General features: G+C 34.6%; 1 protein-coding gene across 2 annotated transcripts in view; it reads left to right on the plus strand.

The window, feature by feature from the left end:
- Window positions 1-21,888, plus strand: part of SLC12A2 (solute carrier family 12 member 2) — a 109,276-nt gene that overhangs the window by 23,873 nt on the left and 63,515 nt on the right. For both annotated transcript variants that reach the window (XM_067731627.1, XM_067731628.1), the window contains exons 2-5: window positions 4,351-4,470; window positions 5,692-5,767; window positions 6,074-6,169; window positions 20,567-20,706. In XM_067731627.1, coding sequence (XP_067587728.1) covers window positions 4,351-4,470; window positions 5,692-5,767; window positions 6,074-6,169; window positions 20,567-20,706 — 432 coding nt within the window. The remainder of the gene's footprint in view (window positions 1-4,350; window positions 4,471-5,691; window positions 5,768-6,073; window positions 6,170-20,566; window positions 20,707-21,888) is intronic.

A 21,888-nucleotide genomic window follows, 5' to 3' on the forward strand; every position in this document is an offset into this window, starting at 1 on the left:
TGTGCAGCAAAAAGATAACTATGGTTAGAGGACAAAGAATGATCAAGTTGAGGTAGAAATTTGAATATACAAGGGAGAGTATCCACAGTGCAGAAATTCTCCTTTTCTCTACTCCCTGCAAAGAAATAAATGACCATGGAAACCAGAGTTCCCTTTCATTCTTATGTTTTCTGTATTCTCAGAAAAATGCTCAGCTACTCAGGTTTTCTTTCCCAAAGTTTCTCTTTTCATTCTTTTTCCATAGCTTCACCCACTAGCTCTTTATCCCTGGCCCCTCTCCTAATTTCCAGTCATGAATTTTTTAACAGCCTGGTGGAACTCCTTGTTTCATGGCTCCTCAAATTAAGAAATCCTTCCAGTTACTGAGGGTCTACCTCTCTGTGTTTTCCATTGTTTCTTCTGTCTCTTCCTCTCTTCCCCACTCTTGTTCTCATGCCCAGTCTTTTTTTTTTTTTTTTAATTTATTTTTGGCTGCTTTGGGTCTTTGTTGCTGTGCACGGGCTTTCTCTAGTTGCGGCGAGAGAGGGCTACTCTTCGTTGCGGTGCACGGGCTTCTCATTGTGGTGGCTTCTCTTGTTGCGGATCCCGGGCTCTACGCGCGTGGGCTTCAGTAGTTGTGGCTCATGAGCCTTTAGAGCGCAGGCTAAGTAGTTGTGGTGCACGGGCTTAGTTGCTCCGCGGCATGTGGGATCTTCCCGTACCAGGGCTCGAACCTGTGTCCCCTGCATTGGCAGGCTGATTCTTAACTACTGCACCACCAGCGAAGTCCCTCATGCCCAGTCTTAATCCTTGCTTTGTAGACTCAGATTTACAGTGCTACTTTTTGAAAGATTATTTCCCCAAATAAATTTAAATTAGTTTGTTCCACCTCATTTAATATGGTGTTATCCAAAAAATCATGTTGTTATTTTTGACATTGTATTCATTATGTGAAAAACGGTAAAAAACACAAACCCTTCATTTCTCTGAAAATGGTAGGTAGATTGAAGATTTTATTTATGTACTTTTCTATCAGTATAATTTATAGTTCATAATTGTACATGTGAAATTTTCCTGGTAATAAGATTTGTATACAATATTTTGTGTGTGTGTGTGTGTTTGTGTGTGTAGATAAAACGCCATACTCAACAATTTCCTTATTTCTCTGAAACTAATGTATTTATAGAAACAAAATGTATTCTACCTTGGTTTCCTGTTATTTCAGGAAATAAATATAAACCCGATTTTATTTAACTTAAATCTGTTGATTGAAATATAAAAAATAACATACTCAATTGATTTTAATTTTTGAATTGTATTTTAAAGATTAATAACACTTTTTAAAATAGAGCTATTGGAACATGATAAGGAAGTTAAACTTACATTTTATTTGTATTCATTTTTGTTTTAAAATATGTTATACATGCAGAAAAATCTTACGGTGTTTTTTGAATATAGTTGTTCATAGTATTGTGGAAACCGGTATAATTATTGCTAGATCTTCAATTTTCAGGTGGAATTCTAATAAATACAGCAAAAATATTAAGACGCCTGCCTGCTTCTGAATTATTAAAAAGACATGCACATCAGAATTTAGCCTTGGAGAAAGTAGCCTATTAAGTACACACATCTTTAGTTTTCTTTTAATAGAGATGGGAATAGAAATATCTCTCTGTGTATAATTATAGGCATTGTATTTTCTTGTGTATTATTATAGGCATTATATTTTCCTGTAATACTTGCAGGTTATATAATATTTTATGTTATTTTATAACTGAAGAGCACCAAATATCCTAGAGTGAAATCTAAGGAACTTCTGTCTACTTTAAAGTTGATTGAGTTAATAGGCAAACATTTTTGTTCTGGCTTTATTTGAATAATTGAACAGTTGAGCCATCAATTCTCTTTTTTTTCTTTTTTGGGGGCAGCGTTGGGGGAATTCATCGGTGGTGTCCTACTGTATAGAACATAAACAACAGTGGACGTAAAGCCAAAGTGGGTTGCTGAGCTACACAGGCCCCTGATTACATTTTTTCCTGTTTGTACGTATTTCTCACACGTTTAACTATTACTGGTTTCCATGTTTATAACAAATTCTAAGCACGAAAGAGGGATAAAAATAGACACATGGACTAAAATGAGGAGTGACAGTCTGCAGACTGATACAAAAGAAGAGGTGGGAAAGACAACCAGAAATAGTCATTGCAAAAAGTATTTCATGGCCCAGAAATTCTTCTAGGTATATACCCAAGGTAAATGAAGAACACATGTCTACACAAAAACTTGTGCACAGATATTCACGGCAGCATTATTCATAATAGCTAAAATGTAGAATAGGCCCAAATGTTCATCAGCTGATGAACAGATTTTAAAATGGGGTATATCCATACAACAGAATATTATTTGGCAATAAAAAAGAGGGATATGTACTATAACATGGATGAACCTTGAAAACGTTATGCTAAGGAAAAGAAGCCTCACACAAAGGCCGCATGTTGTATGATTGCATTATTCCATTTATATGAAATATCAGAAGAGCAAATCCATAGAGATAGAAAGTCAGTAAGTAATTGCCAGGAGCTTCAGAAAAGGGGAAATGGAGAGTGACTGCTCACGGGCGTGGAGCTTCTTTTGGGATGATGGAAATGTTCTAAAATTGACTGTGGTGATAATTGTACAACTTTGTGAATATACTAAAAATCATTGAAATATGCACTTTAAATGGGTGAGTATGTGAATAAGAGCTCAGTAAGGCTGTTTTAAAAAGTATAGAAGATTGGGGTGATTACAGAATTTTTATGAAGTGTCTTATATGCCATAAGCCTGGGGCATCCTTTTTAAAGTACAATAATCATTTGATACAGTAGACAGTAGTTATGAAACTGTGCTGTAAGGGAAATTATGATGATTTATTTCTCTTAGGATCTGTTTTTAAAAGTTGGTGAGCTATCAGAATTAGTCAACATTAAAGTTCACTTTTAAGTTCTTAGTAATCTTAAAATGAGTTATTTTCCATGTATTTCATGTAGTTGAAGTTATAGCTATGTCTTTTAGCGTAAACGTGAAGATTAGTTTAAAATTTGATTATTTAAAAGAGCCTAGGTAAAATAATTTCAAAAAAATATACTTAAAGAAATTACTGCATCTAACTTACTATACTGTTTCTTCTATTGCTTAAAAATCTAAGAATTTGCAGTAGGTACATTATAAAAATATGGAATATAAGAACTGATCTAGGTTGATAGCACTTTGAAAGGCCATATAGCAATAATGCATTAAGGGAATTAAATGAGTCTACTTGGCTAACAGAAGTCAAAGAAAAAAAGGAAGTTTGGATTATTACATAGTTTTTTCTCTGTTGTAACACAGAACTTGCTGCAGCTCATTTCTATGAAAAAAATTATATTCAGAATTCAGTAGAGGGTATAACCACTGAAAATGATTTCTTAAAAAAGTATTGTAGGAAATCTAGATCACAGTGTTCAGGATTAAATGGTAATTAATTTAGTTGGCTCTTTTTCATTTAAAGACTGAATGTTTGAAATACAGCTGTACTTTGTTCCCTGCTGTTGAGATATGGGTAGAGGAAGAACTATGGGGCTAGTGTTAGGGACAGGATTCTAGATCTAGAACATTTTCTATTTCCTAACACCCTTCCACCCTTCATGATCTGTTTAAGGCACTGCCACTGGTTTGGAAGTTTGTCATGTGCCTTGGGTGTGTTGGGACTGAACAAAAGTTGAGAGCCATGGAGAGAAGGAAAGAGAGAATATAAAGAAGAAAAACTAAGAATTATAGACTCAGACATGAAACGTAAAAGCCTTAGAAGGAAACACTAGTGAAAATGCATTGTGTCAACCAGTTCACGTCTGAATCTGAGAAAAATTAGGAAAGAATGAAGAGTGCTGAGTGACTGAACTCAGGAGTGAGTAAAGGCAGGAGTTAGGGGTGAATCTTGGGATCCACGGAGTCCCGCTGTCAGAGACTATAAAGGGAAAACTGTTCACTGGTGACGAAGAGGAGTTTTATATTGTTAACACTGAAAGTCCAGATAGGCGAAGGGTGGCATCCAGGCAATATAAAGTTGTGGCTGGAGAGACAAGGTCTGAATTGACTGACCTGGTTAGCCTATACTTAGCAAATAGTATTCTTTGTGTTCTCCAGATACCACCAAAATGTAATTAAAAGTTTAAATTATTAAAATGGGTTTCATGATAATTAAATTTTTAAAACTCATTCCTTAGGTAAAATATTCAGAAACCCTTGATTCTTATAAATACACTAAGTGTATTTAGTGATGTTTGTTTTTATCAGGTGATTTTAAATTTTAAATAATTCTTAAGCATAATTCACATTTCCTCTTATAACCAGGAACCTTTTGAGGATGGCTTTGCAAACGGGGAAGAAAGTACACCAACCCGAGAGGCTGTGGTCACATATACCGCGGAAAGTAAAGGAGTTGTGAAGTTTGGCTGGATCAAGGGTGTGCTAGTATGTACCTGTAGACTTAATTTTAGAGTTACACATTTTTGTTTATTATACAATCTTCCTAATATCATCATTCTCGAGATAATGCTTTCTCTTTTTTAAACGGTTTTATCTGATTGTTATGGAGGACCAAATGAATACTTGCACCTCCTTTCCTTGTGGGTATTAAATTCAGTGAAGTAAATATATTTATTAATTTAATCAAATTATATTTGATTACTTCTAAGTTATATTTTATAACCTCTTCTGAATCTCACATATTGTCACTTTTCAAAAATTAAGTATGAAGCTATTAAATTGATGAGAGCAACGCAATCAAGAAAGCTGGGCAGGTAATATAGCTGAAATATGCCTGCTTCCTTTCCTGCTACTGTATTGTCTTTTGAAGAGAAATGTATAGATGTTAACAAGCAACAGAATAAAGGAGACATAAGTGTTGAGATCACTTCAGTAGACAGGTTTAGGTGATTAAGGTTCAGATTTACTTTCTTTTTCTGTGTTTGAATAGGCACTAAGGATCTGACTGGAGTAGAGAGTCTCATTGGGACTTTGGAAGCACTAATATAGAGTTGTATTGACATTTAGGGGAGAAGTAGAGGGAAAAATACCAGTTCTAGTAGTGATTTTATTGTCTAATCAGTAGAGTATATTTTAAGCTCTGAGTTGTGTTGTTTGCCTATTCTTAGATTTTACTATTTTAGAAGGCTGTATTCTATGTACGAGCATAATAAATAAAAGTAAAAATAAATTGAGGATGCTGTCTTACAAAGAGTAGGTTTTCGAAAGATGTGTGAACAGTTGGCATTTTGTGTTGACAGATATTACATAATACTTAAATCCGCTGTAGAAATCATGAAGTGAAGACGTTATAAAAGAATAAGTAAAAAACTGACTTGCATTGATAAGGGGGAACATAAACTCCTTTTTTTAGGGCTGAAGTCTTAAAATATTCCTTGTGCCTTTCTTGTTCTTTTGCTTCTGCTTCAGATAAATGTGTGTGTATAAAGTACATACACACACATATACTTGTATATTACATTATACTTTAATTAGCTCACATTTAAGCTCTCAATAAAGCTCTTTAAAAAAAACTGTTTAAGGGTGGGATAAGAGATTTGAAAGGACCTTCTATAGTTTAAAATGTATGTTATCCTACTGTTGGCTAGTTTAGCATTTACTGTGTATTTAATTACTTTTCATCTGTGACTTGGCCTCTTTTTCTAGGTACGATGTATGTTAAACATTTGGGGAGTAATGCTCTTTATTAGATTGTCATGGATTGTGGGTCAAGCTGGAATAGGTAAGTGAAGTGACATACTGCTTGATTCATTTGAGAATGAATAGGGAAAGGGCTGTGTGCATGTGTAGTCTGAACCTCATAAAATTCAAGCAGTTGGAATCATTCTACATTATGTTCTCCTTTGTATCAGACTGTTGTCTTAATGTCACTTTTTTCATAATTCTGATTTGATCTAATATGAGATAAAAGTAAGATAATTTATAGGTTGTAATGTAAATTCAGTATACTTAGACTAACCAGTTCTAGATGTGGCAGGTTTAAATGAGAGTGTAAGTATTCTCAAGTCTCTTTTCTTTTTCGCTAAAGGTCTGTCAGTCCTTGTAATAATAATGGCCACTGTTGTGACAACTATCACAGGATTGTCTACTTCGGCAATAGCTACTAATGGATTTGTACGAGGAGGTAAATTCAGTCTTTTTACATCATCAGCATTGGATTACTGACACTAAATAAATTGAGATTTTAAAATATCTCTAGTTATTTTTTACCTTAAAGAAGCAACATATCAGGTTCTATATAGGCAAGAAAGTGCTATCAAGTACTTTTTAACTAATATTTTGAATATAAAATTTTAAGTTGATCCATACACAAACATGTATGCTTCAGATTGTTCAGTGTGTTTGGTAACAAGAATGGAGCTTCTAACTGGGTTTCTTCTCCACCAAGGCACCCCTTGTTGCCTTCTCCCAGGCTTCAGCCCTTGGATCAGTGGTGTGCATCCTGCATTTGGTCAGTATGGAACAGATGTAACCTCATTCCTCCCCACTGAAGGAAACTTAGGCAGAGTTCTGTCCTCATGGTCTAATAGCTTGTGTGAGTTACACCTGGGACTCTGAATCCATGCCCTCAACTCTAGCTCTCTTCTCTGGGTACCCTGAGGCCTATTTTATTGGAGCCCACAAGACCTGCCTTGTGAGGTTTTACTCTTCCCAGGGAGAACACCCAGGACACCAGGAGAATGGCCTTGGGACCCCTGAGAACAAGAAGAAAAGAAATCCATTTTCCAAACAAAAACTCATCATTCAGCTGGAGTGAGGGGAAGATCCTAAGGGAAAGAAGAGAAAATGTATACCAGCTTCTGTAAATTCATCATAGCAGATCAAGTGAGAAAAGAATCTACCTGTTCCATCTGCCTCAACTATTTTGAAGATCTGTATTTGACATTATATACATGCAATTTCTGCTTTTTCTGCATTAGTACTTGGAGAAAGAGAGAACCGGATTGAGCTTTTCATTTTTCCCCAGTCGTCTTCATACTTTTTTATATACCAGAGAATTCAGATCACTATGGCCCTAAGGGAAGCTGGTAGCTCACATCTGTAGTTATGACTGTGCTGAGCATGCATCACTGCTGGCTGAAGTTTTATATGTACGTGAATCCGGGTTGAGCAAATTGAGGTCCAAGATGTGGTTATGTCCAACGATTGATCAGACAGTGCTGAGAGATTCTTGGTTTCTTATGTAACTGGGTGCCCCATGCTTCATTTCATTCTGCTGCTATTGGGGAATGGACATAGGGGGAGAAATGGGATGCTGTGTTAGGTATTTGAGAGGATCAGCAAATCATCATAAAATTTCTCCTTGTCTTCAGCCCTTCAAATCTAGGTTGTAAGCCTCAAGGGGAGTGGGGCATGGACCCACTGTCAGCACAAACCCCATTCTGTTCTCTGTGTGAGTGCAAACTTAAGGAAAGTATAGATTTTCCTGCGTTGTGACTAAAAAGCCATTTCATGTTTCAGTACTACCAGTAGTTTTCATATATTTTTATGAATACCTCAGAGACTTGAATCTAGTTTTCTGTCCTGGACACCAAGGAAGTATGAGAATATGGAGTGCATGAAGATGTGTCCCAGCAAAGTACCATATGTTGTTGCAGTTTTGCCTGAGTTCCCTCAAAATGATAGTTCACAGAGAGTAACTGACTATAGAGAAAAAAAAATTGGATTATACAATTTGGAATTCTCCTGTTATCATTTGTTCATAAATGACAAAGTAAATACATTTGCTGAAATAATGAAACCTATAGAAAAAGAGAAAGCCATTAATTTAAAGAAGTGACCAAATGCTTTGAAGCTTTGCTAGAAGGCATTCATTTTTCCCTTAGATCAGTTAGTGATGTTAGAAAGCTGGCTAATCCTTTATAGAATAATAAATGAGCTGCATCGTCTGCAGTGAAAGTTCCTGGAGATTCTTGCAATAAATATAAAACCCTGTGTCTCCTCTCCATCTGCTTTGTAGACTTGGAGATCCCTAACAGGATTTATTTTGGTTTCTTGGAAAAACGGTATTTCCACAAGGGAGAAAGTAGATATAGGTATAAAACTGGTGAGATTACATTGTATTCTGTATTCATGGTTCTAAATTGAAAGTATCAGTATGACTCACACATTTTATCCCAAAAGTATATATTTCTTAGCTCTGTCCACAAATACCACCTGTAACAAATGACCAGCCCAGTATCAGTGAACACCCTTAGTGCCCACATTGTGTATTTCCATTCAAAGGAACCAGGGAACCTTGGAGAAAGCATTGATTCCAGATCTGGATGGGAAATGTACTAGAGAAGTCTAGACATCTTTTCACATCAAAAAGTAAAGAAGGTAACAAAGCCTACTTTGTTTCATGTCAAAAGGACCAAGGAGCCAACTTGAAGAAACTAACACTGACTTAAATTTGGATAGAACAGCAATACTACTACTAATAGTAACTGATTTAAATGAAAACATAAAATCCCTAGGTTCACAGACATCACACACACACAAAAATGTCATTTTCACCTTTGAAGAATGCTAGAGAACTAAAACTTATTTTGAAAATTGATAAAATCTAGTGTGAATCAAGTTTTCTGAGTGAAAACTCCTTACCTGAACTCATTGTAAGCAAAAAATTGATAAGAGATTTATCCTTTGGGTAATTTTTCTACAAAATAAGTGAAGAAGAAAAGGGAATATTCCAACTTTGTAAATGCTTTACTTAATAAGACTACCTGTGAAATATCGAATATGAATCACATCATGCCTATAGCTTCAGGAAGCATAGAGTATTCAGGGGAGAGAGGAACTTACAAATGACACTGTAGGATGACGACAGCAAATGCCAGACTAGGAATCTCTCTGGAACAAGGAATCCTTGTTCAATAAAACTTTCCAAGGAGCAAAAAACAGAGAGAGGGAATTATGGTTTAAAACAAACTTTAAGAGACTTAATGTATAGATGCAGTTTATTTGCTGTTCTTCACAATAAGCTTTTTATCTTTTAGTAATATGGGACCAAGGGTGCCTGCATTGGATGCCCTCTAGCCCAACCACTGAGGACTTTATTTGTCTTCCTTCCTTGAAAGGGCTGCGTAAGAGGAGAGCAGTAGAGCTAGAGCTATCTGGAGGGTCAGGGTACAAAGACTTAGATAGGAGAAATGGAGGGATACTACGGGAACAGAGATGGGTCTGGAGACCCATCTTAATTTTCTGTGGACTGAAAGTTGACTATTAAGGGCATTAACAAGGAAGTATTTTATTCAAAATATTGCTGAGAGGTTGCGGCTGCTCTCTTTACTAATTTCTGTCTTAAGAGCCCTTTTGTAAACTTGAGTGCGTAGTTATTAATATAAAGAACTATTTTGAGGTAGTGCTTGACATTTTAATTTTATCTTGACTCTTAACTGAATTATGACATGTATTTTTATATTAACACTGAATAATATTTTATTCTTGTTTTGTGAGGTATATGTACTTCCAACTCCATGTAAGTGTGTGAAATGTGTACTTTTCCTAGTGTTGTGTGATTTATGCCACAGCTAGTTAATGTTACTAAATAGCCTTAACGTTGGCTTTAACAGTACATTTTAGAGATTAAACAGGTACCAATCTATTAAAGTGTAGTTTTTTTAAAAATATAAATTAACTGTCAACTTGTGAACAAATGTAATAGTGTCCAATTATGAAGTCTAGGATAAAAATAATATGGAAATATTCAGGGTTTCTGGGAAAAAAAGTAAAAACTTAGAAAATACAAGATTCTGAGTTTCAGTCTTGATTAGACTATAGTAATATGGGGGGTTGCTATTTAAAGCTACTGGTGGCAGGTTAGAGAACCATCCCCTAGGCCCTCTGCCTCTACAGAATAAAACTAGCACCAGCAACTAGCTGATGGAGTCACTGGCATACTCCCTGCCCTAGCACACATATTCAGGCTCTACAGATTGTTGCACCTGGGAGCCCAGAGCTCTTTCCTGTTCTGCAAGTCCTCCCAGTGTCCTTGAGATCTTGGATTTTACAGAATTTCCTTGGACCGTGTGCAACAGGTTCTGCAACTTAGATGGCGCTGGCCAGCAGCCACTGTCACTCAGGTCTGCATTTCCTAGATTTCACAGACCAGAGTCTCTTCTGTTCTCAGATAATTAACCTCTGAATATCAACTCATCTGTGAAATAGAGGACAACCACAGGCAACCTTTTATAAGTTGGAAATGTAAATTCTGCTTGTGGATTATAGTGTATTATGTGAACTGAGCAATAGAAGGGAACAGTTCTTCAACCACTTTCTGGTTTGGAGTATTAAAAGCAGAGGTCAGTACACTTTCACATAAAAGCCCAGGCTACATCAAATTTGTGATGGGCAGTTCTGAGAATCTAAAGTCAATAGAAATCTGCATAAGTGACTAAGATCAAATTTTTATATTCCTTGTATTTCAGTCAATCAACAGATAATTGTTGAGCACTTTGTGTCAGGCACTGGGTTTGTAACAGTGCAAGCCAGACAAGACCCTATTATTTTCTTGGAGCTTATGTTCAGATAATAGTGACAGTTATTTTTTGAGATCTAACTGCTAGGCATGGTACCATGGTCTTTGAAATACATTGTCTGATGTCATACAACATTGATGTTGCATTATGCAAAATTAAACAGCCTTTTTTTAAACAAAATTAATTTTATGCAAATTCTACTGGTAAACCTTTTAAAAATGTCTGCAGTATGTCAGAATTACTGGTATCTTTTCCTTCTCGCTGAAATAATTGACCTCCTCACTTTTGTATATAGGTAAAGCCAAACCATTGGAAGTGAGGAAAACTAACATTTTTCACATCTTGTAAGTGACAGAAAGTACTCTCTGTATTGGTAAAAAATCAGATTATCATTGATTGTCAGATTTTTTTGTTTAGCCCATTGTATAACTTTATCAGTTCCTATCATTACCAACCAAGGAATTGTAAATTAGATTTCAGCTCTGTAGTTCTTTCCTTTTATTGCTAAATTATTTCAAATTGTAGTTTTTCAGATCAGTGAAATGTTTGAAGAAGCTGTAAAAAGCAGTTCTATAACAGTTGGGACTTCCTAGCAGTCCACTGGTTAGGACTCCTTACTTCCACTGGTTCGATTCCTGGTTGGGGAAATTAAGATGCCACATGGCCAAAAAAAAAAAAAAAAAAAAAAAAAAAGAATAAAAGCAATTCTGTAACTTATATTATGAGTTATTGGACTTAAACATAAACATTGTGTTTTCAGTTCAGTAAAGCACTACTTATGTACCACAAGTAACTCAAACGTGAATCTGTCAAGTAATTGTAAATAATTTGGCTTGGGTTTTTCTCTTTGACTCATTTGGTGACCTTTCAATTTTGCCAGTCTTTAATGATTAAAAATACTTTAACTTGGTTCCCAAATTGTCTGCTGCAGAATTAGAGCTACATGTCTTTGATTTTAAAGTTTAACGTATTCAAGTGATCAGTCACAATGATAACATAGTACCAAATTATGGTCTGAAGATTACATGTTTGTCACTTCGCCTTTTCCTGTATGGCTTCATAATGGCAACGGAATAGAGGAAATTTACTGAATGTTAACAGGCAGATTCCTTGTTGTGTATTTGTTAACCAGGGTATTAGGATACATTTCCTAGAACAATAACTAAAATGGATGTTGAATCCATTTGGATCCATCATCACCCCATAGCATTCCTAAAGTTGTTCCTCAGAATTTTATACAAGGTGTCTTTGAATAAACTGTTAAGTGAGTGTACAGAAGTAGGTAGCTTACTGCTCTGACAAAGGATTCTGGAGTATTTGCTAATCATACCAGATGAACTCTGAAGAGTAATTGCTGAATAGTTTTCTTTCTATACTCAAATCTTTTGCCCAGTGTTTTGGAGGGTATTTATTGAGTTTATTTTATTGTGGTTTCCTACTATTGAGCTTTGAGTTCTTTATATATTTTGTATACAAGACCTTTTTTGGTATGATTTGCATTTTACCTTGTATCATGTATGTATTAGTCAGGGTTCTCCAGAGAAACAGAACCAATAGGAAGTGTACATAGGTAGAAAGAATAATTGGAAGGAGTTGAGTCATGTGATTGCAGAGGCTGGGAAGCCCAAAATATTCAAGAGTGAACCAGCAGTCTGAGGACTCAGGAATGAGCTGATGCTGCAGTTTAATCTGAAGGCCAACAGGCTGAATATCCAGGAATGGCCTGAGTTCACATGTGAAGGCTTATCTACTATAGAATTCTCTTTTGTTGGAGAGGGGATGTCTGTCTTCGTTCTATTTAGGCCTTCAGCTGATTGAATGAGGCTCACACAAATTATGGAGGGCAATCTGCTTTACTCATAGTCCATCAATTTATATGTAAATCTCAGCCCAACACCCTCACAGAAGCATCTAGAATAATGTTTGACCACATATCTGGGCTCTAGGGCCCAGCGAGATTGACACATAAAATTAACCATCACATTGTCACTTCACAAAACTGTTTAAAACTGGAGCTTATTACCTTTCAGACTTTATTAAATTTTAAATGTGTTCATTTTTCTACCTCGTAGTTGTAGTTTGTATTTTAAATTGAATGGGCTTCAAGCTAATCTTTGAAAGAAATTAATTTTGATAGAAAATGTGTGTCAAAGTTTGGTTTTGTTCAGAGATTGTTACCCACAACCTTGAGTCACTGAGGATGTCCTAGACCACATGCTTGCTGTGATTTTTCAGCATCACAATGGACAGTAAGATTTGTTGTCCAACTTTTGTCTAAGAGTGAGCATTAGTTACAATAAATGAAGATTAAATAGTCCAAAAGAAATTAACTTGGAGTTGAACAGGTTTGTTAGTGTTTCTAAAAATTCAAATATTTTTCACATTAATATGAAACATTTAGTCCACCTTAGCACATAGAGCCATATGGTGCTAATTGAGCCATGTGTGATTTATTTTTATTTTTATTGAGATATAATTGACATACAACACTGTACAAGTTTAATAGGGCATAAAATGACTTGACTTATATATATTTTAATAATTACCACATTGTTTAGTGAACATCCATCATCTGTTATAGATACCAAAGGGAAAAATTTTTTTTTCTTTGTGATGAGAACTTTTAAGAGCCACATGTGGTTTAAGAAATGTCTGTTTTGTGGCATAGTTATTAGACAAACATCCAGAGTGCCTGGTCAAAATTTAATCAATACTGCTCCTACCATCCTGCGTATAGTTGTTTGGGTTTTTTATCTTTGTGCATATTACTTTAAAGGTTCTATGTAGTTTGAGTTGAAGTCAGTTGTTGTGAGTATTCGTGAAAGCTGTATCTGATAATGCCCCTTTCCAGAAATCTCCTTTTGAAGTCTAACATATATGATTACTTCCTGCTATCTCATTTTGACTATGGTACAATTTAAAAAATGTTAGTTGTTGACAGTTGATTTATAGCATATTAAATAAGCATTATTGAAGTAAAATTCACATGTAGTGAAATGCACAGATTTTAAGTTTACAGTTCTGTGAGTTTTCATAAGCATGTAAACCTGCGTAACATCTAGCTCAATCAAAACATGGAATATTTCCATCACACTGGAAAGTTTCTTGACAATCAGATCCTCACTGGTAGCCCAGGCTGGATTATACAGAAGGTACTCTTTTTATGTCTCATCTCTTTCACCTAACATAGTGTCTTTGGAATACATCCATTTTAGTAGTTTGTTCATTTTTGTTACTGTGTAGTATTCCATTTTATCACTATAAAATTTGTAATAGTAAAAAATGTGTTTATTTAGTGCCTATTGATGGACATTTGGGCTATTTTTTAGTATGAGGTTATTATGAATAAGCTGACATGAACATTCTTGTACAAGTCTTTGTGGTTTTGTATGTTTTTGTTCATTTTGGGACACTACCTAGGAATGACTTCTTGATTCATGGGGTAGGTGTACTTTTCATTTATAAGAAACTGCCAAGTGATTTTCTACAGTGGTCGTACCATTTTATACTCCCATCAGCAATATATGAGACTACCAGTTTTTCCACATTCTTGCCAACACTTGTTACAGCTTTCTAATTATAGCTGTGTTTATGGAGGTTTAATAGTGTCTTACCACCACTGCATTTCCCTGATGATTAATGATGATGATGATAAGCATCTTTTCACGTGCTTGTGACCACTTGTATATCTTACCTTGTAATATTTTCATATCTTTGGCCAGTTTTTAAAGTGGGTTATCTTTTTGTTTCTGATTTGGAGGAATTTTTAAAAATATCTTCTGGATACAAGTCTTATGTCTAACATGTATTGTGTATATTTTTCCTAGTGTGTGACTTGCATCATCTTTTTTTATCGTTTTCTAAATCATGTCTTTTGAAGAGGAAACGTTTACCATTTTGAGGAAGCCCAGATTCTCAGATTTATTTATCTATTTAATTTATTGACTAGTGCTTTTATTGTTCTGTCTTGAAATCTTTGCTTATCCCAAGGTCATGATGATATTTCCCTATGTTTTCCCTTAGAATCTTTATGGTTTATTTTTCGATTCTTAACTATGAATAGCCTCACATTATGTGAGACAGAGATTGTTCTTCTCTCCCCTACTCTTATCCCCCCATATAGATAGCCACTTCTTCCAGCACCATTTGTCAACCAACTATCTATTCCATGTTGAATTAGTTTTGGTACTGTTGTTGAAAGATCAGTTTTCTGTGTATTGTCCGTATTGTATCCTGTTCCACTGATTTGCTTGTTTATTCTCTTATGCCAGTTATTCTAAGACTACCCTGTTTTGATTGCTTAGCTTTATATGTCCTAAGTCTTTCAACTCTGTTCTTTTTCAAAATTGTTTTGGCTCTTCTAGGTTCTTTGTATTTCCATATAAATTTTTGAATTAGCAATATCAATTTCTACAAAAACAAAAAACCTTGCTGGGGCTTTGGAATTTCACTCTTAAAAAATCTTTTTGGGAAGAATGGTCATGTTAACAATATTGAATCTTCCAATCTCTAAACATGCTATATCTCTCCATTTATTTAGGTCTTTGGTTCTCTCAGTAATGTTGTATATTTTCAGTATACAAGTCTTGCATGTTTTGTTAAATTTACCCATCAGTCATGTTTTTCATCTGGTAAATGGTATTTGTAAATTTCATTTTCCAATTTTTTTATGATTGTGTATAGAAATGCAATAGACTTTCATATCTTGGTTCTCTATTCTGTGACTTTGCTAAACATAAACAGTCATGTCATCTGTGAATAGAGATGGTTTATACTCTTTCTTTCCAATCTTTAGTATTTTCCTCTCTCCCTCTTTCTCTCCCTCTCTTTTTTCACACTGTTCAATTAGGTAGGACCTCCAATACCATGGTGAATAGAAGTGGTGAGAATAAACATCCTTGCCTGTTCCCAGTTTTAGAGGGATTGAGTTCAATATATCACTATTAAGATGTTAACTATGGAGTTTTGGAAGATGTCATTTGTCAGATTGAGACAGTTCTATTTCTGAATTGCTGACTGTTTATTATGAATGGATGTTGAATTTTGTCATGATTTTTTCTACATCTGTTGAAATGGTTATATGGGTTTCTTCTCTTATTCTGTTATTATCACAAATTATATGATATTCTGAATCTTAATAACCTAGCATTTGTGGCATAAACCCCACAAAGATCAAAGATATATTTGGTCAAAGATACTATGCTTTCTGCTACTTTTTACTTGCTAACATTTTGTTAAAGATTTTTTAATCTATGATCATGAGGAATATTTGTCTAAAATTTTCTGTAATAAACTTTGTCAGGTTTTGGCGTTAGGATTATGCTAAACTCATAAGGGGTGTTGGCTAGTATTCCTTCATCCTCAGTTTTCTGAAACAGTTTTTGTAAAATTGATGTTATTTCTTCCTCAACAATGGAGCTACCTGTGCCTATGGTTGTATGTGTGTGTGTGTGTGTGTGTGTGTGTGTGTGTGTGTGTGTGTGTGTGTGTATTACAAATTTAATTTCTTTGATAGCTATAGGATTATTTCAGTTTACTGTTCTTGTTATAGTTTTGGCAGGTTTTTCAAGGAGTTTGCCTATTTTGGCCTTATTGATTTTTCTTTATTGTTTTCTGCATCAGTGGTTTTAACCCTTTATTATTTTTTTATACTTTAGGTTTACTTACTTCTGCTTTCTTAACGTAGAAGCTTAGATCATTGATTTCACCTTATTTATTTATTTATTTTTAATTGAAGTATCATTTTTTAATATAAGAATTTAAAACTATAAATTTCCCTGTAATTCCTGTTTTAGATATATCCCACTAATTTTGATATGTTTTCTTTTCATTATCATTCAATTCAAAATGCTTTTTAATTTCCCTGTGGTTTATTCTTTTACTAGTGGGTTACTTAAAAGTGTGTTGCATAATTTAGAAATATTTAGGGGAAGTCTATACATTTAATTTAACACTGTTGTGGTCAGTAATACTGTCTCATTTCAATTCTTTGAAATTTATAGTGACTTACTTTATGGCCAGTAATCATATGGCTCTTGATTAACCTAGTCAGTGTTTTGGTTGTTGATTTGAAATCTAGTGAGAGCTTCAGGGGCATGTGTCCCCAGATCAATGTGTAGTAATAATGGAACCCAGTGTATATAGTATTGTCATTACTTAAGTATCTCTCGTACCTGACTCATTGATGTCTTCTACACTCAGGAGACAAGGCATTTTATGGCCAAATTATGAGAGTCCATGAGGGTATTTTTTCCATATTGACTTCCCGTGTTTGCTTGAGCAGTAGATTTTTTGTAAATAAAATAGTTATTTTTTCTATTGTTGCCTCTTAATTCATCATAATTTTTTTCATACTCTTCAGCTTATTCAATGATAATAAAAAGGCTAATTTAATTATACCTACTGTACCAAGTAAGCACACAAGTCAGAGAGACCTGAGTTTAAGCCTACTTCTTCCCTTACTACTTGCATGACATTGGTCAAGTTATTTAACTTCTCTAAGCTTTAATTTTCGTATATGTAAATGGGAATGGTAATAGTATAGTTGTCCCTTGAACAACACATAGGTTAGAGGTGCTGATGACCCCTGTTCAGTCGAAAATCCATGTATAACATTGAAGTCCCCCAAAACTTAACTAATAGACTGTTGACCAGAAGTCTTGCAGATAACATAAACCATCAATTAACACATATTTTGTATATATGTATTATATACTGCATTCTTACAATAAAGTAAGCTAGAGAAAATAAAATGTTATTAAGAAAATCCTAGGGAGGAAAAGGTACATTTACAGTACTGTACTGATCCCATATGTTTTATATCATCTGTTTGCAAGATGTATCATCTGTCACTGCCTACATCAATATTGTCTTATATAATACAAAACACTGTGTAGTGTATGTTACACATATTACTAACACTAGAGATAAATATGAAAAGATTCACTTTGCTGTACACCTGAAACTAACATAAGATTGTAAATCAGCTATCCTCCAACAAAAAATTTTTTTTAAATATGAGAAATTAAAAAAACATTAAAAAAAGAGAGGCTAATGTGGAAAAAGAAATTTGTATTTACTTACAGGTATAACAATTCATACATTGATAACAAAGAGGCAGCAATATGATTGCTTTATTGTAACCCAGTATAATGATACGATTGTGTCAGGATAGCCTAGCCTATACACTGAGTGAATCATTGTACAATTTTTATGGCATATAGCAGTACAGTCATATTCATAATACAGTATTGTTAACATTGTAACATTTTAAAAAAACATTTATCTGTGATGATAGTTTCTCTAATTAGAAGGAGTGAGGGGAAATACGGCACATACTGAACGGTAATTAATTCTCTGAGAGCAAAGTTACATAAAACACTAAGAAAATTAACACATTAATTTTATATTAAATATCACTCAACTCATACCTATGTAAGGATAGACTGGTATTCACATATATTTTATGCATTCATGACATACGTAACCTTGTCTTAATCTTTTCAATATTTCTATGCTGTGTGATTCGTCTGTGAGTTTTTTCAAATTGTCGCAAATCTCCAAAAAGTTTTTCAATATATTTGTTGAAAAACATCCACGTATAAGTGGACCTGCACAGTGCAAACCTGTGTCATGCAAGAGTCAATTGTACTTGCTAGAATTAAGTTAAAAATTTAATAAAATTTAAATTTAACAAAAATTTTAATTTAAGATGCCACTCTATGCTGATTAGTAAATAGACCAGTCTTTCAGAGTAGTAGATCTTTTATGCTATCTATTTTGTTGCTAAGGAAAAAAAAGGGGGAGAAAGCTGCTCTTAAAACTGGTTACCTCTAGGATGCAGGAATGGAAGTGAGAAGAAATAGGGCAGAGTACTTTTGCTTTTCATCAGGAATTTAAAGTATAGGACGATAAGCAGATGCTTTTATATTCTTCATGTGTAACTTTTTCTTAAAAAAAAATAAAAATCTTTTAAAAAGTAATGAAACTGGGTCCTAGGTTTTAAGTTTAGGTATCCCAATTGGAAGACGATTTTTAAATAGTTCTGAAATGTCAGAATTTGTTACTTATATTCATTTCCCTTCCGATTATCTTTATTCATATAAAGAATATTCATATTTCCCTTCCCATTATCTTTACCCATGTTAAATGCCCCTTAAGATAGATATTTTTGGGGGGCTTCCCTTCCCTGGTGGTGCAGTGGTTAAGAATCCGCCTGCCAATGCAGGGGACATGGGTTTGAGCCCTGGTCCGGGAAGATCCCACATGCCGCAGAGCAGCTAAGCCCGTGCACCACAACTACTGAGCCCGCACTCTAGAGTCCACGAGCCACAACTACTGAGCCCGCGTGCCACAACTACTGAAGCCCGTGTGCCTAGAGCCCATGCTCCGCAACAAGAGAAGCCACCGCGATGAGAAGCCCCCGTACCACAACGAAGAGTAGCCCCCGCTCGCGGCAGCTAGAGAAAAGCCTGTGCACAGCAACAAAGGCCCAATGCAGCCAAAATAAAATAAAATTAAATAAATAAATTTTAAAAAGAAGATATATATTTTTTTAGTAATAGAAAGATTTGAAATTTCATAAAATCAAAACTTTAAACACATTACAAATGAATTCCATGATTTATAGGCTCTCTTGGTGATATTTCTCATTCTAAAGTTTGTATTGTCAACTACTGAAGCACGTGAATGGTTGACTGATTTCAATTAACCTTTTATTGTGACTTAGTTTTCTTATCTATAAAATCGGGATAGATAATACTTTTCTTAATTCATTATTGGTATTGGGATTAAATGAAATAATTTACATGAATTTTGAAAACATGTTTGTTAAATGTAGGCTGTGATTAATTATATTCCAGGGATTTTCCTTGTGATTAATTAAACTTGTCATTATATAAGTCCATTAGAATTTTTAGTGTTCAGAAAGATTTGGGGGAAATTTTTAAGTCATTTCATCTCATAAATAAAGTGAGACTAATACTAAATGGTCAGGTTGCAATTCTTTTTCTTCAGAATTTTCAAGATGATAAAAATTATTAATTAGTAAAGTGAATTACTAAGGTAGTTTTGTTGGATAGGTTTAAAGTATATAATATTTTGAGAAACTTGATAAAAATTAACTACAAAACCTATTACAGATATTTCCAAAATAAAGTTTGCACATTTAGTACTTTATTAAATTGTAGAATCTGTTGTTGCGTTTGTCTTCATTATACTGGGAAAGCAGTAGAAATAAATATTAAGCTGTTTAATGGCATTTCATTATATGGTCTTAAGAATAAATACTTCATCAGTGTCTAGAAAATGTATATAACTTACTGTAACTTCATTATTATTAAAACTAAGTTTTGATTATGACCTAGAGGCCAAAAGTAAATTAGAATTTTAGGAGAGCTCTTAGTGACTTCAACTAAGCATTAGACTGACTCAAAATCATCATACTGATTTGTTTTTCAAGTTAGAAAAATACTTGCTTCATGACAGCTTATTTAATGTCTTTGTCTACTCTGCCATTTAGGCAGGATTTATTAGAATACAAACTATTAATATATCTGTTAAGGGTGCCAGTATGTGCTATCCTTTAAGTTTCTTCTGATACTTTCTTTTTTGCCTTAGTATTCACGTTACCAGCAAATTACCACACTAATTTAAGTAACTGGAATCATGTCGATTGTGAATTTAAATGTTACATTAAGATTAAAACTATTACTTAGAAAATCATTGGGAAATGATCTTGGTGTCTCTGAATATGAGGAAGAGGCTGTTACCCATTTTAATCTAAGTTTTAGAAGAGAAAGATATTTAAATAGCAGGATGATTTTATATTTAACATGAGGAGAATTCTCTGGATATTCAGAACTGTTATGAATGAAGTGGGTTGTAAAGAATTCTTTCTGGGTGTTTCTTCCTAAAAATATGCTCATCCACTTGCCTGTGGGTTTAACTGCTGTGTTCACTGGTGGCATGTGCTTTGTGAAGTCTTGTATAATTAAAAGGATTGACATTTGAAATTCTAACATTAGTACTTTTGGTGTGTTTTTTTTCCTTTTCTTTAGGAGGAGCATATTATTTAATATCTAGAAGTCTAGGGCCAGAATTTGGTGGTGCAATTGGCCTGATCTTCGCTTTTGCCAATGCTGTTGCAGTTGCTATGTATGTGGTTGGATTTGCCGAAACTGTGGTGGAGTTGCTTAAGGTAATTCACCTTTTTCCAGTCATATGTTTCCCAAATCTTCTTTGAGGGTTTATGTGCCGCTTACCATATATGATACTAGGAAAGCAGCAAGGAATATGAAACTCGCCTTTCAAGATGTTTAGTATGGGAGATAGACAAAAAAATTTATTATAGAGTGTCAGAAATGGCTAACTGTAGGGGGCCGTGGCAACACGAGGGGGATCACTTAGTATACCATCCAGGAGTGGGGTGTCAGAGGAGTGTCAAGGCAGGGTTTTCCAAGGAAGGGAGTCTAGCCATTAGCAGGCAGATAGGAGAGGTAAAGTATGGTATGAGGGGAATAGGGAAGAAAAGGAAACAGATCTAGAAGGAATAGAGTATGATATATTAAAAAAGAAAAACAGAATATTTCAGTATGGCTGGAGCACTAAGTGGCAAGAGATGTAAGATGAGAGGGAGAAAAAAGGATCATGCCAGGAAGGGTTTTATTTGCTCTTAAATTTGAATCTTACCTTGACTGGAGTTGTGGATCCATGATAATCAGATTTGGGGCCTAAAGAAATATCTGACCACAGTTATAGAGAATGTATTTGAGGGATCACAACTGGAGATGGAGACCATTTAAAAGGTTATTGTAGCTGTCCTGAGAGGAGATGGTGGCTAATATTAAACCAGTGACCAGTGAGGCTGGAGAGATGTGGGTGTATTTGAGAGATTTTTAAAAAGTTGAGTAAGTGGACTTGATGAATGAGATGTGGGAAATTAGAGAAAGAGAAAGGAAGATTTAGACGGATGGTGATGCCATTTACTGTGAGAGAGGATGCAGAACATTTTCGTTTTGGATGTCTAATTTGGTATATCTAAGTAGTATATCTAAGTAGAGCTGGCCAGAAAGTGGTTGATAATATTGCTCTGGAGTTGAGAAGAGAACTTGTTTGAAAAGAGTAATTAGTATGTGTGTAGTTAAAGCAGTACAAGTGAAATAGGATTCAGTATTATTAAATGAGAGGAACCTTGAGTGACACCTATAGTTGTCATGTTAGGTTGTAACTGTTCATCTACTGTAGTACATGGTATGTTAGGAAGTGTGACATCTGAAAGGACTGACTCTTGCATTGACCTTAGCTGTGTAGGCCAAAGAGACAAAGCAAAGGAAGTAAGAAAGCGGTGTAATCATTAAGAATTCATATTCATTCATTGTTT

The sequence above is a fragment of the Pseudorca crassidens genome, chromosome 3, assembly GCF_039906515.1.
Source record: "Pseudorca crassidens isolate mPseCra1 chromosome 3, mPseCra1.hap1, whole genome shotgun sequence".
NCBI classification, from domain to species: Eukaryota; Metazoa; Chordata; class Mammalia; order Artiodactyla; family Delphinidae; genus Pseudorca; species Pseudorca crassidens.